Source organism: Arachis hypogaea, chromosome 3, assembly GCF_003086295.3.
Source record: "Arachis hypogaea cultivar Tifrunner chromosome 3, arahy.Tifrunner.gnm2.J5K5, whole genome shotgun sequence".
Classification (NCBI taxonomy): domain Eukaryota; kingdom Viridiplantae; phylum Streptophyta; class Magnoliopsida; order Fabales; family Fabaceae; genus Arachis; species Arachis hypogaea.
This window is the reverse complement of record NC_092038.1, coordinates 63,614,444-63,628,743: the sequence shown is the minus strand read 5'-3', so window position 1 is coordinate 63,628,743 and position 14,300 is coordinate 63,614,444. Positions and strand designations below refer to the sequence as shown.

Below are 14,300 nucleotides of genomic sequence, written 5' to 3'. Positions count from 1 at the left end.
TTTAAAATATTAAAAAATTAATTTATTTTAATATTAATAAAATATCATTATACTTTTTCTAAAAATACTTTATATTTTTTATATATATTTTCTGTTTTATAAAAATTTTAAATTCATATGTCAATATGTTTCATATCGTGTCGTATTCAGTATTTCATAGATCATATTCTATTTATTAATTATTAACGTTTTTATCGCGAAGTTCATATATTGATTTTTAGTCAAAGTAAATAAAATTATCTTTCAAATTTTAATAAAAAATATGACTAATTCGTTGTAATTACATAAAGATTTTATACAAAAAAAAGTAAGAATCTCGTCTACAAAAATTAGTTCTCATCTGATATATTAGATAGTGTGCATATATTCACTGGACTTAAGATGAGTACATACTTGAAATGGAAAGTAGGTCATAACAATGCAGAATCAACCCATAAGCGATAAGCACAAACACAACTCCTTTTAGTCCTTAGTCCTTACACTTACACAGTTGAGTATTAGCCTATTAGGTTGCACAAGAGAGAACCAAGTGTAATAAGGGAGTGATCAACGGAGGATAATGATTTCACGCGGAGCCATTATCACCTAATAATATAACTACTATTATTTCCATAGCAAGAAGATTTCTCTCTCTCTCTCTCTCTCTCTCTCTCTTCCCTCACCCTCTATCTACTTTCTTGCTTCCTTTCTTTGCAGCTACCTTGGTAGGGTTCTGCAACAGTACTAGTACTACTTTGTCCGTTTTCACTCTTAATACAAAAAAAGGGACTCGAACATCAGCAACAACAGCAGAAAGAGCGCACTATTATTTGTGTTGTGGGCCTTTCTGCTTCAATCATGCCATCAGGTGCCAAGAAGAGGAAGGCTGCTAAGAAAAAGAAGGAAAAAGAAACCACCAACAACCTTCAAGGTAACTTTTCTCTACTCTACTACTCGCGCATCTTTATCTATGTATGTATATGCATTCATGCTTCATTTTCAATTATCCCACTCTTTTTTTTTCTTTAATTTTAGTTTTATACTTTTATTTATTTATTTATTTATTTTTTGTGGTTAGTTTTGGTCAATTTGGGATTAACATTGAACTGAGATTACCTTGCACTAATTATGTAATTAGTAAATTAAATTTACCTTTGGATAACGTAATTTTTGTTAGATTGATTGTGTTTGAGGGTTTGTTAATTCGGTTGGTTGGTTAATTGATTGTTGCATAGTATGGAAAATTTGAATGATTCAATGGCGAACTTTTAGGGATTGATGAGTCGAAGGTTCAAGATGATAAAGGAAGTGATGGTGGCTCGCCGGCGTATTGCGACCACGACGATGACCATCAGCAGCCATTCAAAGAAGGGAATGAGGAGGCGGCAGAGGTGGTGGAGGCAAACCTGTCAGCTGCTCTACCATCCGCGGAAGTAGTTCCTACTCGTGATGTTATGATTGATGAAACTGTAGGACGAAAGGACGAATTCGGTTTTGTGACAGAGACGGAGTTGAAGGCTGAGGAGGAACGCGTGATTGGCGATGGAAATGATGAGGAAGCTAAGTCAACAAAGGAATTAGATTATGAGAAAGGCGGTAGCAGTTCAAACGGTGAAGCCGCTAGTGAAAAGAATTTGAGGGATGATAGAGATAGTTCAATAAAAGAGACAGTTAAATATGATGAGTTGGTTGAATCAATTGATTCTTCACATGCCAAAATGACATCTATGGCTGAAGATGCACCAGCTTGCGTGGCTGATAATTCGGTTGTGGAATCTTCTATTTGTTCGGATAAGGCAGCAGGTGCTTTATCTGAGGTGAAAAGCAGTGGTAATGGAAATGCACTACAAGAAAAACTGGTAGTCTCTCAAGTAGGAGCAACAGAATTTGGTATGAAGAGAAAAGAGGACAATAGAACATCAACTTTCGAGGAACCTAAACCAAAGGAATTCAACAATGAAGTGTTATTATCACCAGCTGTTTCTATTCCTTTACCCAAGTCCACAAATGAAACAGATGTTAGAGATTCTGAGACTCCAGAATGCTCTGAAAATCAGGTTTTTCGACGTCTCTTTTTCCATTTACGTGTGTGTTAATCTATCTAACTCATGCTTTGTAATTCTTTTAGCTGAAAATTGTTATAAATTTTCTGCTTTCATATGTGATTTGATATGCAGCCTCTGGCAGCATCAGCTCCACGAATGGTCCAAAAGACATCCTGGTTGAATTGCTGTGGACTATTTGAAGTTCTGTCCGGCACAGAGAGATAAGTACAGGTTAGGAATTCTTTTATCTTGTAAAATTACATTCAGTTGAAGTTTGAATTCCCTGCCAACATAAAAAATAACTTGACAAATGATTGATTTTGAAAATGTTGAATAAAGATCTACTTATGTTATAAATTTGATTTCACTGCTGAATTCATAAAACAATTCTGAGCATTGCTTTCAACATAGTTTAAGATTTTCTTTTGCCTTATTCTTTTTTTTTTCATTTAAAAAAAAACACTTTACTTTCGGTGATTGCATTAAATTATGCATAGTTCGGGTCTCAATGATCCATTCTTTTTTCTTCATGTCCTTGCAACTGATATCGGTCATGAATGTGGTATGGACCTCCACACTTTTGTATATTGATAATATTGATAAAGTTGGATGAATTCTCTTGCAGAGTGTCTGAGAGACTCGGTCCTCTCCTTGTCTAATTCTGTATTTAAACCTTCTGAGATGCTTTCCTTAGCACTCTCCCACCCCCACCACCCATAATTCCACCTCTAACCGAATCTATTTCAGAAAATCATCCTCTCAGTACATGCCTCTATTTCATCCTTGTTCACATGCCATTCTCTTTTTTTATTTTTCAAAAGGATACTCTTTCTAAATAAACTCTGTCACAAGGGAAAATGCTCGTAGTGTCAGAGCAGTATCATTTATTATCTTTCACCACCCCCTTCCAAATATACCTTGTCCGCTAGGTGGAAAGCTGGAAACAAGCAATGAATCTCTGCTGCCAATTCCCATTACTTTCCAAAATCAGGGAGGTTCTGACACTTGATTAGTACTTTTTAATGTGCTGCTGAATTTGTGCTAACTGGCAAGGCAGCTTCAGGATGCACTTGTAGCTCATTCTTTAGATGGTGCTGCTTGTGTGTTAATTTTGTGTTTTCATTCCTTGTTTTTGGTTTTCATGAAATTGAAGAGGTTGTTTCAGTCTGCTATACTTTAGTTTCAGTTATGTTCTTAGTAGAGGAGAAAGCATGGAAAGTATCCCATGTTTGTAACTTTAGAACCACTTCTATTTACTCAAATTTTTATGGCTATCTTATTGGTTTTTATTGTTCATCTTTGTCAAGGATTTTAATTTAACACTTTACCTGATAAAGATAAAAATTTGCTATTTCTTTGATATTGGACTATAAATCTCGAGTTGCTTGACTGCAGCGTTAAAAATGACATATACCTCATGCTTTTTCTGGTATTTGGTTATTTGACGTTGTAGTTTGGACTTCTTAGGTTGTGTTTGTGAGTTTCACTTTTAGAGGGAAATAGAGGGGAGAGAAGTGGCTTAAAGGAGTAAATACTCAAATTGGTCATCAAGGAATTTCAGATCGGACACTTTGGTCCCAAATAAATTTTTAATTTTTTCGATTGGAGTAACTTTCGAGGACTTCTAGAGAATAAAAAATTTGTTAGGAACCAAAGTGTTTGATCTAAAATTCCTTGGCAACAAATTTGGGTGTTTATTTGGGATTAAAAGGGTAAAACAGGCTTGAAAGCACTCTTCAAACCCGATTCCCCCCCCCCTTCTTCTCTCTCCAAAGCAAAGCTAACAAATGCACCATTATGTGAGTTATTGAGTTGAGCCTGTTGAGGTCTATTTTACTCTTCCAACTCTTCTCTTTCCTCCTTTCTCTTTCAAAACTTCAACTCACAAGCACAACCTTAGGGAGAAATACAGATGGAATGTGTGCACGATACGTGTATGAATAAGTTAGTTTCCATTACTAGTTGCCTTGTGGGCTCAACTTTATATTAGATTATTAGCAAGCTATATTAGTTTTTAATTCATTAGTCCTTAGTAATTTATAGCGCTCAAAATGCTTCTATGCTGAAGAGGTTAGGAAGAAATCACCCGTTTATTGTTATCTTATACTCAAATCACCGACAATGAGACTACAATTATTGAATTTCTTTTACATAAACCTGGTTAACTATTCAATGTGTATACACTGTATATTCCTTGCTTGCTTGCATGCTCATTATTTATAAATGTTCATTTGCTCACACAATGGTGTCATTAGATTTATTGATATACTATTGTTAGTATTAATATTTAAAGGTAATGACAAATTGAGTTTTAGTTAACATCATGTGCCTTTTGCTTCTCTTGCAGTTCCAGAAACACAAGCACGCGGATCTCATCTTATGGTCAAACATGTGAAGACTTGAGACTTCATTGAGAAAAATTGAGATAGTTTAATCTGATTTAGCTTGCCTTTTTTAAAATTTTCACAAAACTAATAAGAATAAATATTGGGCAACTAGCCCCACTATATGGTCCGTATATACTTCATATGACGTTTTCATATAAGTGTCGTGATAATTGTGCTTAGAAACAGTTTCGGTTAGCTCTATATACTCGAATCTTCACAACTTTGCAAATTTCATTTTCTTTTTTGGGTTAAATATGAAGTTATTAGTTCTTTCTTTATGAGAAGTTTGTGCAATGTATTTAACTAAATTACAAATCTTAAGATATCAACCAATTAAGAATCTCACAAGTTGGGAGATAAACGTAAATTTTATATCCATTTATGTGTTTACAAATCTAATATATCAACTAATTAAGAATAACTTTATGAAGTTTACACACTTGAACAGATCTCGGTGACATATATACTAACAGTTGTTTCATGAACACATTATCAATTAGTTTGTCATTCAAGAAAGCGTTGTCGAAATCATACTGGTTGGCTGTTGATCGATCTATAAATGAACAAGCCAACGGTGGTCGACTAGAGCTTGGTGGTCAACAGGGTTGGCCAGTTGGTGGTTGGATGACGTTCAACTAGTGTTGGTCGACTTCTCGGTAGGTCCACCAAGGTCCATTGCATGGCGATGATTGGCAGGTTGGCCAAGGTCAGCAGATATGGTTTGCCGTTAGTCAATCAACAGTTGGCTAGAGATTTTGCTCTGGGTCAAACGGTTGTCTGTTGGCTGGGATCCATTGCGTAGCAACGATTGGCCAGTGGCCAGAAGTGTGAGGTCAGTCTACCTGCTAATCGATAATGGTTGTGTTTGCAATGGGTGCTATTATTGGCAATGATAACAATAAAATTGATGAATGGATTTTTGATGGTATAGAATTTCACAATTGAAATCTCGTTGCTAGTATAGTTTCTAAACCAACAAAGAATCCTTTCATACAAAAATTTGTTTGTCACAAGTAACAAACCCCTAAAAATAATAACCGAAGTATTCAAATCTCAGGTCGTCTCTTAAAGGAATTGCAGGGAAGTGTTCTTGTTATGGTTTTGAGTTGTATATTTTGGGGTTTTGGATTAAGAGACAAGAAAAGCAAATTGCAAAGGAGATAAAATAACAACTATAAAAGCTCTTGGCAATGTATGAGAACGAGAAGTCTTGTCCTCGTTATCTTCCTCAATTGTGACATCAATTATCCATTGCTCCCACTTAGTTAACCCTCTAATTCTGAAGGAAAGTCAAGTGGACAAATTAATTTGATTCCTCAAGTTCTAGTCAACTCCTAAGGAAAGATTAGAGTTAGTGGAATTCAAATCAATTAGCAACTTCTAATTATCAATCAACAAAGGAGTTTGATAACTCAAGTGTCACCAATTACTCAGCCAAGGCCAAGAAGAGAAAAATCTACTCTAGCATCCAACCAAGCATTTTCTCAAACACTTGGAAAGCATAACATAAAAAGATAGAAGAGTAACAAGGAATATTAACTTTAAACAACCAATTGCAAGCATCAATAACACAAATTAAGGAAACCAACAATAACCATAGAAAACATAAATTGCATTAATATGGAAAATTGAATCCAACATCAAACATTCATAAACTAAATTGGCAACATAAAGTAATCAACAAGGAAAATAAATAAACTAGAATGTTAGAACAAATGAAAGTAGAAGAGAAACTAAATTGGAATAAGATAGAATTCAGAAATTGGAAAGAAATAAAACTAAGACCTAAAACCTAGAGCTCATCTCTCTCTAGAAACTACATCTAAAACCGAAATTTGTGAATAATGAATTCTATGATTGATTCCTTCACTCTGCAGTCTCTAATCAGTGTTTTCGGGTTTGAAACTGCGCTAAAAACAGCCCAGAAATTGCCAGCGATTTCTGATACGTACAGCACGTGGCTCCGTCACGCGTACGCGTACGCGTCGCCCACGCGTATGCGTCGCTTGTCTGCCACACTATCCACGCGTACGCATCACCTAACAGCAAGGCAACTATGGCAAATTGTATATCATTTCGAAGCCCCGAATGTTAGCTTTCCAACGCAACTAGAACCACCACATTCGGATCTCTGTAGCTCAAGTTATGTCTGATTTAGTACAAAGAGGTCAAGGCTGACAGCTTAGCAATTCCTTCAATTTCTTATATTCCTTCCACTTTTGCATGCTTCCTTTCCATCCTTTAAGCCCTTCATTCCCTATAAACCATAAAAACACTCAGCATACATATTACGACATCGAATGGTAATAAGAGAGAATTAAAAGTAGCATATTTAAGGCCAAAGAAACATGTTTTCAATCATAGCACAAAATTAGGAAGGAAAAGGTAAAACATGCAAATTCTATGAATAAGTGTGAGAATAATGGGTAAAATCTACTGAATTAAGCACAAGATAAACCGTAAAATAGCGGTTTATCAATCTCCCCACACTTAAATATTAGCATGTCCTCATGCTAAGCTCAAGAGAAGCTATAAAGAGTGAAGACAAAATGGTAGGATGTATGAAATGCAACCTATTTGTATGAATGCAGCTAAATGCAAAATGCTTTTACCTACTTGGTGAAAAGTAAATAAACCTTTCAAGAACAAATATGAACTGGATTTCACTAATTCAAATCATAAAAAAATAAAGTACAAATAGACTTGCAGGAAGAAGATAGCTCATGAAAGCTGGGAACAAAGAATCGAGCATCGAACCCTCACCGGAAGTGTATACACTCTAATCGCTCATATGTTTGAGGTTTGATTCTCTCAATTCTCTACTAATCTTGCTTTCTAAGGCTTGCTCTTCATCTAACAATCAACAAAAATTTAATGCACCAATACATATATCAAGAGGTCTTTTAAGGGTTGTAATGGGGTTAGGGTCAAGGTAGGATTGTATTTGGTCAAGTGGAATAAAATCTGAATCCTTAGTTAACCTAAACTTATCACCTAATGAAATCCATAAAATTTTTTATTATGAATCCACTCTTTTGGCAAGCGTACCAAAATTATCGTCAAGTAATAACCTACAGTGGAGTGGGATCATATCCACAGAGATTGGTAAATTTGAACAGTTTTAATCAATTGATGAATTAGTCAAGCGGGACAGATAGATTGTGATTGCAGAATTATAAATCGAAGAAATGTAAATAGCTAAACTGTAAAGGAAAGCAATAAAGTGCGTAAATGGAAATGGCAGAATGTAATGTGCAGAATCATAAATGACTTAATTGTAAATGGGAATGGGAAATTGCAGAATGTAAAAGCAAGCCATAAAGAAAGTGGTAGATAAGAATGGTAAAATTCATTGAGATCAGGAGATGTTGTCTCTTTGGATCAATTCCAGCTTATATCCTTTTCAATCATGCAACTCATTGACCTCTTGGCAATCATGATTGATTGAGCCCCAATCCCTTGGTGACTCAATCTCTCAGATCTTGATCAATAGCCAATTCCTTGGTCCAATTGTTCATGAAGAGAGATATGCTTGGTTCCTGATTATACCACACATCATCATAGGTCCAAGTAGAGGAGGGATTATATGTCACGATATCCAAACAGCAAAACCCAGATCCTACTCAAGTGTGAGAAGGGATTTCAAGCATGGTTTCATGTTTCCTTTTCCAAGGTTCCCGTGAAACCCATTTTTGCATTCAATCTCTTTTCCAAGACAATTGAACACTAAGCATGGAAAACGAAATTCCTTCTAACAAATCAAAGAGAAGATGAAGAGAAGAAGAATTTCACTATCATTAATCCATCAAGTACAACAGAGCTCCCTCTCTCAATGAGAGGGAATTTAGCTACCCAAAGCTCAAAGAAAAGTACTCAAAAGTAAAGAAGATGATGAAGTGTAAAAGTGGATCTAAAACTTAGCTTTCTAACTGCTTAACCCCCTTTTCAGTACTTCTTGGGGCTATTTATACTTCTCCTAGCTCTCAAAATAAAAGAATTACAAAAGTGAAAAGGAAAATTACAATTTGGAAGGAAAAGAAACTCAATAAGCGTGACTTCCCAGCTGGCGTGTGGCTGGCGCTTCAGTGGCGTGCCACGTGCTCCTCCAATTCTGGCTTGGCGTGCCACGCCAAGTCCCTCAAGTGGCACGCTCTTCTTTAATAACATCCCTGGTGTGCCACGCCTTCGAGCTCAAGTGGCACGCCCAGGGTCTTTTAATACCCATGTATTCTGGCGTGCCATGCCTTCGAGCTTAAGTGGCACGCCCTAGCCTTTTTCCTCTTCTTCTTGCCTCTGGAGACTTGAACTAGCGTGGCACGCCCAGGGTCTGGCGTGCCACGCACTTTGTAAGTGAGTAACTATTCTGTTTGGCGTGCCATGCCATGAACTTAAGTGACACGCCCCAATGGCTTTTTCTTCCTAAATGACACTGGCGTGCCGCGCCTGGGGTTCAAGTGGCATGTCCAAGTGAGGAATAGTGGATGGCGTGCCACGCCCTCGACACCAAGTGGCACGCCCATGTGTTTGGCCTCCTTCATCCTCTTTGGAAACTTGTACCAGCATGCCACGCCTAGAGGCTGGTATACCACGCCCATGATCTTGCCTTGGTTCTAGTAGCTGGCATGCCACACCCAGTGGTGCACGAAATTTTGATAATCAATAATGGCACCAATAAACTTGGTAGCGCTCTCAAACGTGAATCACACTTTGTCACAAATCCACACAAGTAACCAGCAAGTGCACTGGGTCGTCCAAGTAATACCTTACGTGAATAAGGGTCGAATCCCACGGAGATTGTTGGTATGAAGCAAGCTATGGTCATCTTGTAAATCTCAGTTAGGCGGATAATAAATGGTTATGGAGTTTTCGAATAATAATAATAAATAAACAGAAAATAAAGATAGAAATACTTATGTAAATCATTTGTAGGAATTTCAGATAAGTGTATGGAGATGCTGTGTTCCTTTTGAATCTCTACTTTCCTACTGCTTTCATCCAATCCTTCTTACTCATTTCCATGCCAACCTGTATGTAGCGCATCACCGTTGTCAATGGCTACCTCCCATCCTCTCAGTGAAAAAGGTCCAAATGCTCTTGTCACAGCACGGGTAATCATCTGTCGGTTCTCGATCATGTCGGAATAGAATCCATTGATTCTTTTGCGTTTGTCATCACGCCCAACAATCGCGAGTTTGAAGCTCGTCACAGTCATTCAATCCTTGAATCCTACTCGGAATACCACAGACAGGGTTTAGACTTTCCGGATTCTCATGAATGCCGCCATCAATTCTAGCTTCTACAACAAAGATTCTGATTAAGGAATCCAAGAGATATGCACCCGGTCTAAGGTAGAACGGAAGTGGTTGTCAAGCACGCGTTAATAGGTGAGAATGATGATGAGTGTCACGGCTCATCACATCCATCAGGTTGAAGTGCAACAAATATCTTAGAATAAGAATAAGCTGAATTGAATAGAAAATAGTAGTAATTGCATTAAAACTTGAGGTACAGCAGAGCTCCACACCCTTAATCTATGGTGTGTAAAAACTCCACCGTTGAAAATACATAAGTGACGGTCCAGGCATGGCCGAATGGCCAGCCCCCAAACGTGATCAATAGTCTCCTAAGATGAACAATAGAATAAAATTGAGACCAAAGATGTCTAATACAATAGTAAAATGTCCTATTTATACTAGACAAGCTACTAGGGTTTACAGAAATAAGTAATTGATGCAGAAATCCACTTCCGGGACCCACTTGGTGTGTGCTTGGGCTGCGCTTGAGCTTTACACGTGCAGAGGATTCTTTTAGAGTTGAATGCCAAGTTGGAACATGTTTTTGGCGTTCAACTCTGGTTCGTGTCGTGTTTCTGGCGTTTGACTCCAGAATGCAGCATGGAACTGGCGTTGAGCATCAGTTTGCATCATCTAATCTCGAATAAAGTATGAACCATTATATATTGCTGGAAAGCTCTAGATGTCTACTTTCTAACACCGTTGAGAGCGCGCCATTTGGAATTCTGTAGCTCCAGAAAAGCCATTTTGAGTGTAGGGAGGTCAGAATCCAGCAGCATCAGCAGTCCTTTGTCAGCCTTTTATCAGAGTTTTGCCCAGGTCCCTCAATTTCGGCCAGAAAATACCTAAAATCATAGAAAAACACACAAACTCATAGTAAAGTCCAGAAATGTGAATTTAGAAGAAAAACTAACGAAAACATCCCTAAAAGTAGCTAGATCCTACTAAAAACTACCTAAAAACAATGCCAAAAAACGTATAAATTATCCGCTCATCACAACACCAAACTTAAATTGTTGCTTGTCCCTGAGCAACTGAAAATCAATTAGGATAAAAAGAAGAGAATATACTATAAATCTCAAAATATCAATGAAATTAGTTCTAATTAGATGAGCGGGACTTGTACCTTTTTGCTTCTTAACAGTTTTGGTATCTCACTTTTTCCTTTGAAGTTTAGAATGATTGGCTTCTATAAGAACTTAGAATTTTAGATAGTGTTATTGATTTTCCTAGTTAAGTATGTTGATTCTTGAACACAGCTACTTTTATGAGTCTTGGCCGTGGCCTAAGCACTTTGTTTTCCAGTATTACCATCGGATACATAAATGCCACATACACATGATTGGGTGAACCTTTTCAGATTGCGACTCGGCTTTGCTAAAGTCCCCAGTTAGAGGTGTCCAAAGCTCTTAAGCACACTCTTTTTACTTTGGATCACGACTTTAACCACTCAGTCTCAAGCTTTTCACTTGGACCTGCATGCCATAAGCACATGGTTTGGGACAGCTTGATTTAGCCGCTTAGGCCTGGATTTTATTTCCTTGGGCCCTCCTATCCATTGATGCTCAAAGCCTTGGATCCTTTTTACCCTTACCTTTTGATTTTAAGGGCTATTGACTTTTTCTGCTTGCTTTTTGTTTTTCTTTCTATATATATATATATTTTTTTTTTGCCACTTTTTTTCACAAGCTTTTGCTATTCACTGCTTTTTCTTGCTTCAAGAATCAAATTTATGATTTTTCAGATTATCAGTAACATTTCTCTTTGCTCATCATTCTTTCAAGAGCCACAATTTTAACACTCATAAACACAAGATAAAAAATATGCATTGTTCAAGCATTCATTCAGAAAACAAAAAGTATTGTCACCACATCAATATAATTAAACTAATTTCAAGGACAATTTTGAAATTCATGTACTTCTTGTTCTTTTGAATTAGAAACATTTTTCATTTAAGAGAGGTGAAGGATTCATGGAATTATTCATAGCCTTAAGACATAGTTACTACATACTAATGATCATGAAATAAAGACACAAACATAGATAAACATGAAGCTTAAAAAAAACAAACAGAGAAATAAGAAAAGGAATGAATCCACCTTAGTGATGGTGGTGCTTTCTTTTTGAGGAACCAATGATGTCCTTGAGTTCTTCTATGTCTCTTCCTTGCCTTTGTTGTTCCTCCTCATTGCTCTTTGATCTTCTCTAATTTCATGGAGAATGATGAGTGCTCTTGATGTTCCACCCTTAGTTGGTCCATGCTATAACTCAAATCTTCTAGAGAAGTATTGAGTTGTTCCCAATAGTTATTTGGAGGAAAATGCATCCCTTGAGGCATCTCAGGGATTTCTTGATGATGAGCCTCCTCATGTGTCTTTTAAGATCCATGAATGGGCTCTCTTGTTTGCTCCATCCTCTTCTTAGTGATGGCTTATCCTCTTCAATGAGGATGTCTCCTTCTATGATAACTCCAGCTGAGTAGCATAGATGGCAAATAAGATGAGGAAAAACTAGCCTTGCCATGGTAGAGGACTTTTTGGCTATTTTGTAGAATTCAAGAGAGATGACTTCATGAATTTCAACTTCCTCTCCAATCATGATACTATGGATCATGATGGCCAATCCACAGTAACTTCGGATCGGTTGATAGTGGGGATGATGCAGCGTTGGATGAATAGTGCGGAATTTATAACCACACTTACTAACCGGCAAGTGCACCGGGTCGTACCAAGTAATACCTTATGTGAGTAAGGGTCGATCCCACGAGGATTGATGGATCAAGCAACAATAGTGTTTGATAGGATTAGTCAGGCAAGCAGAAAAGAGTGGTTTAGTATTTAAAGAGCATTAGACACAGACAAATAAATAAGTTGGGAATAATATAATGAGAAGATAGTTAAGGTTTCAGAGTTATCTATTTTTCCGGATTAATTTTTATTACTAACTAATTTAATCATGCAAGATATAATTTCATGGCAAACTATATGTGACTAGGCCCTAATTCCTTAGACTTTCCTAGTCTCCTCTAAAATTCATTAACTGCCAATTCCTTGGTCAGTTACTTCCAATTAGAGGGTAAAAATCAATTTTCAGTTTATATGCCACAAAAATTCTAATTACCCAAAAATAAGGGGATTATATGTCACGTATCCATTAAATCCAAATAATTAAAATTTAGGATAATATGTTTCCAAGCTGTTGTTCAAGTAAAGAGCTTTTCCAAGTTTTACAAGAACTCAATTAGAACATGGGTCATACTTTCGTTCCACCCAATATTCATTAAATTAAGAGCGAAAACAATTATTGAAATATAGATCAAAACATGAACAAATTAGAAAGATCAAACGAATTAATACATTACAAATAGACAGAGATCCTAACCTTAACAATGAATGATTAGTTGCTCATGGTTTAGAGAAGAAAAATAAGGGTTCTGGTAACAACCTGGTACCTGTCTAAATGTACAGAGTTTCTATTTATTACTAATCCTAATAGGTTTAAAAATAAAAATTAAAAATAATATCCTTTCCTCAAAGATAAGATTTGAATTAAATTCGAATTAATTAACAGATTTTCAGTTTATGGGAGGGGACCACTTGAATTGTCCATTCTGCAGCTTCTAATATGTATTTTCTGGGCCGGAAATTGGGTCAAAAACAGTCCATAAATCGTAACCAGCGTCGTTTGTATTTTTGCAGATCGCGCATGTGACGCGTCCGCGTCATCCACGCGTTCGCGTCATTTGTGCAGATTCCAGTCCACGCGTTCGCGTCAGGCACGCGATCGCGTCATTGCGATTTCTCCATTCACGCGGTTGTGTGAGCCATGCGTCTGCGTCGGTCTTCGCTGGTCATCTCTTTGGTTCTTCTTTTTCTCTGCAGAAACTTCATCAAATCCCTCCGAATGCTACCTAAAATAAATAAAATTGCACAAAACTCAAAATAGCATCCATAGTGGCTAAAATATAATTAATTCTTAATTAAACTCAACAAATTAGATGCAAATTTACTCGGAAAAGATAGATAGGATGCTCACGCATCAAACACCAAACTTAAACTGTTGCTTGTCCTCATGCAACCAAGATAATATAAGCTTATGATGTGAATTTGTATGAGTATGAGATTCGATTAAGCTCATGTATTTTTTATAGTGGGGTTATAACTGTAATCCTGAATAGGTTTGGCATCTCACTCTCCTTTGAATCAAGAATGTTATGTCATTCAGAATTAGAATCCGGATGATATTATGAATTCTCTGATCTTTACATTTCAGTTTAATCCTTGAAGACACAACATTTACTTTAATTTATTTTTCTTGGTGGTTTGCACCTTGAGCCTAGCCGTGACTTTAAATGTTTTATCTCAAGCTTTACTTGACACAGAAACACCACAAGCACTTAACTGGGGAACTCTCTTTGAGTTCTGATTTTTCTTTTAATTACTCCCAGACAGTGGTGCTCAAAGCCTTTGGCATACTCTGTTAAATATAATTGATCTCGACTCTAAGTGTTCTGTCTCAAGGATTACTTGACACAATCACACCACAAGCATATGACTAGGGAAACAACTCTTTGAGCTTTTAATCATATCTGACCT

The 14,300-nt window shown here is 36.8% G+C and overlaps 1 protein-coding gene across 2 annotated transcripts; it reads left to right on the top strand.

Moving 5' to 3' along the window:
• The first annotated feature begins 322 nt into the window (after window positions 1-322).
• Window positions 323-4,689, top strand: LOC112790661 (uncharacterized). 2 transcript variants are annotated; one of them, XM_025833174.3, is made up of 4 exons: window positions 323-910; window positions 1,252-2,036; window positions 2,157-2,255; window positions 4,372-4,689. In XM_025833174.3, exons 1-3 carry the CDS (start codon window positions 838-840, stop codon window positions 2,247-2,249), a joined length of 951 nt encoding a protein of 316 aa, XP_025688959.1. In that variant the 5' UTR covers window positions 323-837; the 3' UTR covers window positions 2,250-2,255; window positions 4,372-4,689. The 2 variants fall into 2 exon arrangements, with proteins under 2 accessions (XP_025688959.1, XP_025688960.1); XM_025833175.3 differs by having other exon boundaries at window positions 363-910; window positions 4,378-4,689.
• Window positions 4,690-14,300: the final 9,611 nt, after the last annotated feature.

Excerpts from the sequence above, each read along its gene's own strand:
- LOC112790661 (XM_025833174.3), top strand. The coding sequence starts at position 838 with ATGCCATCAGGTGCCAAGAAGAGGAAGGCTGCTAAGAAAAAGAAGGAA. Across the intron at positions 911-1,251 it reads AACCACCAACAACCTTCAAG|GGATTGATGAGTCGAAGGTT; the intron begins GTAACTTTTCTC and ends GCGAACTTTTAG. Across the intron at positions 2,037-2,156 it reads CAGAATGCTCTGAAAATCAG|CCTCTGGCAGCATCAGCTCC; the intron begins GTTTTTCGACGT and ends TTTGATATGCAG.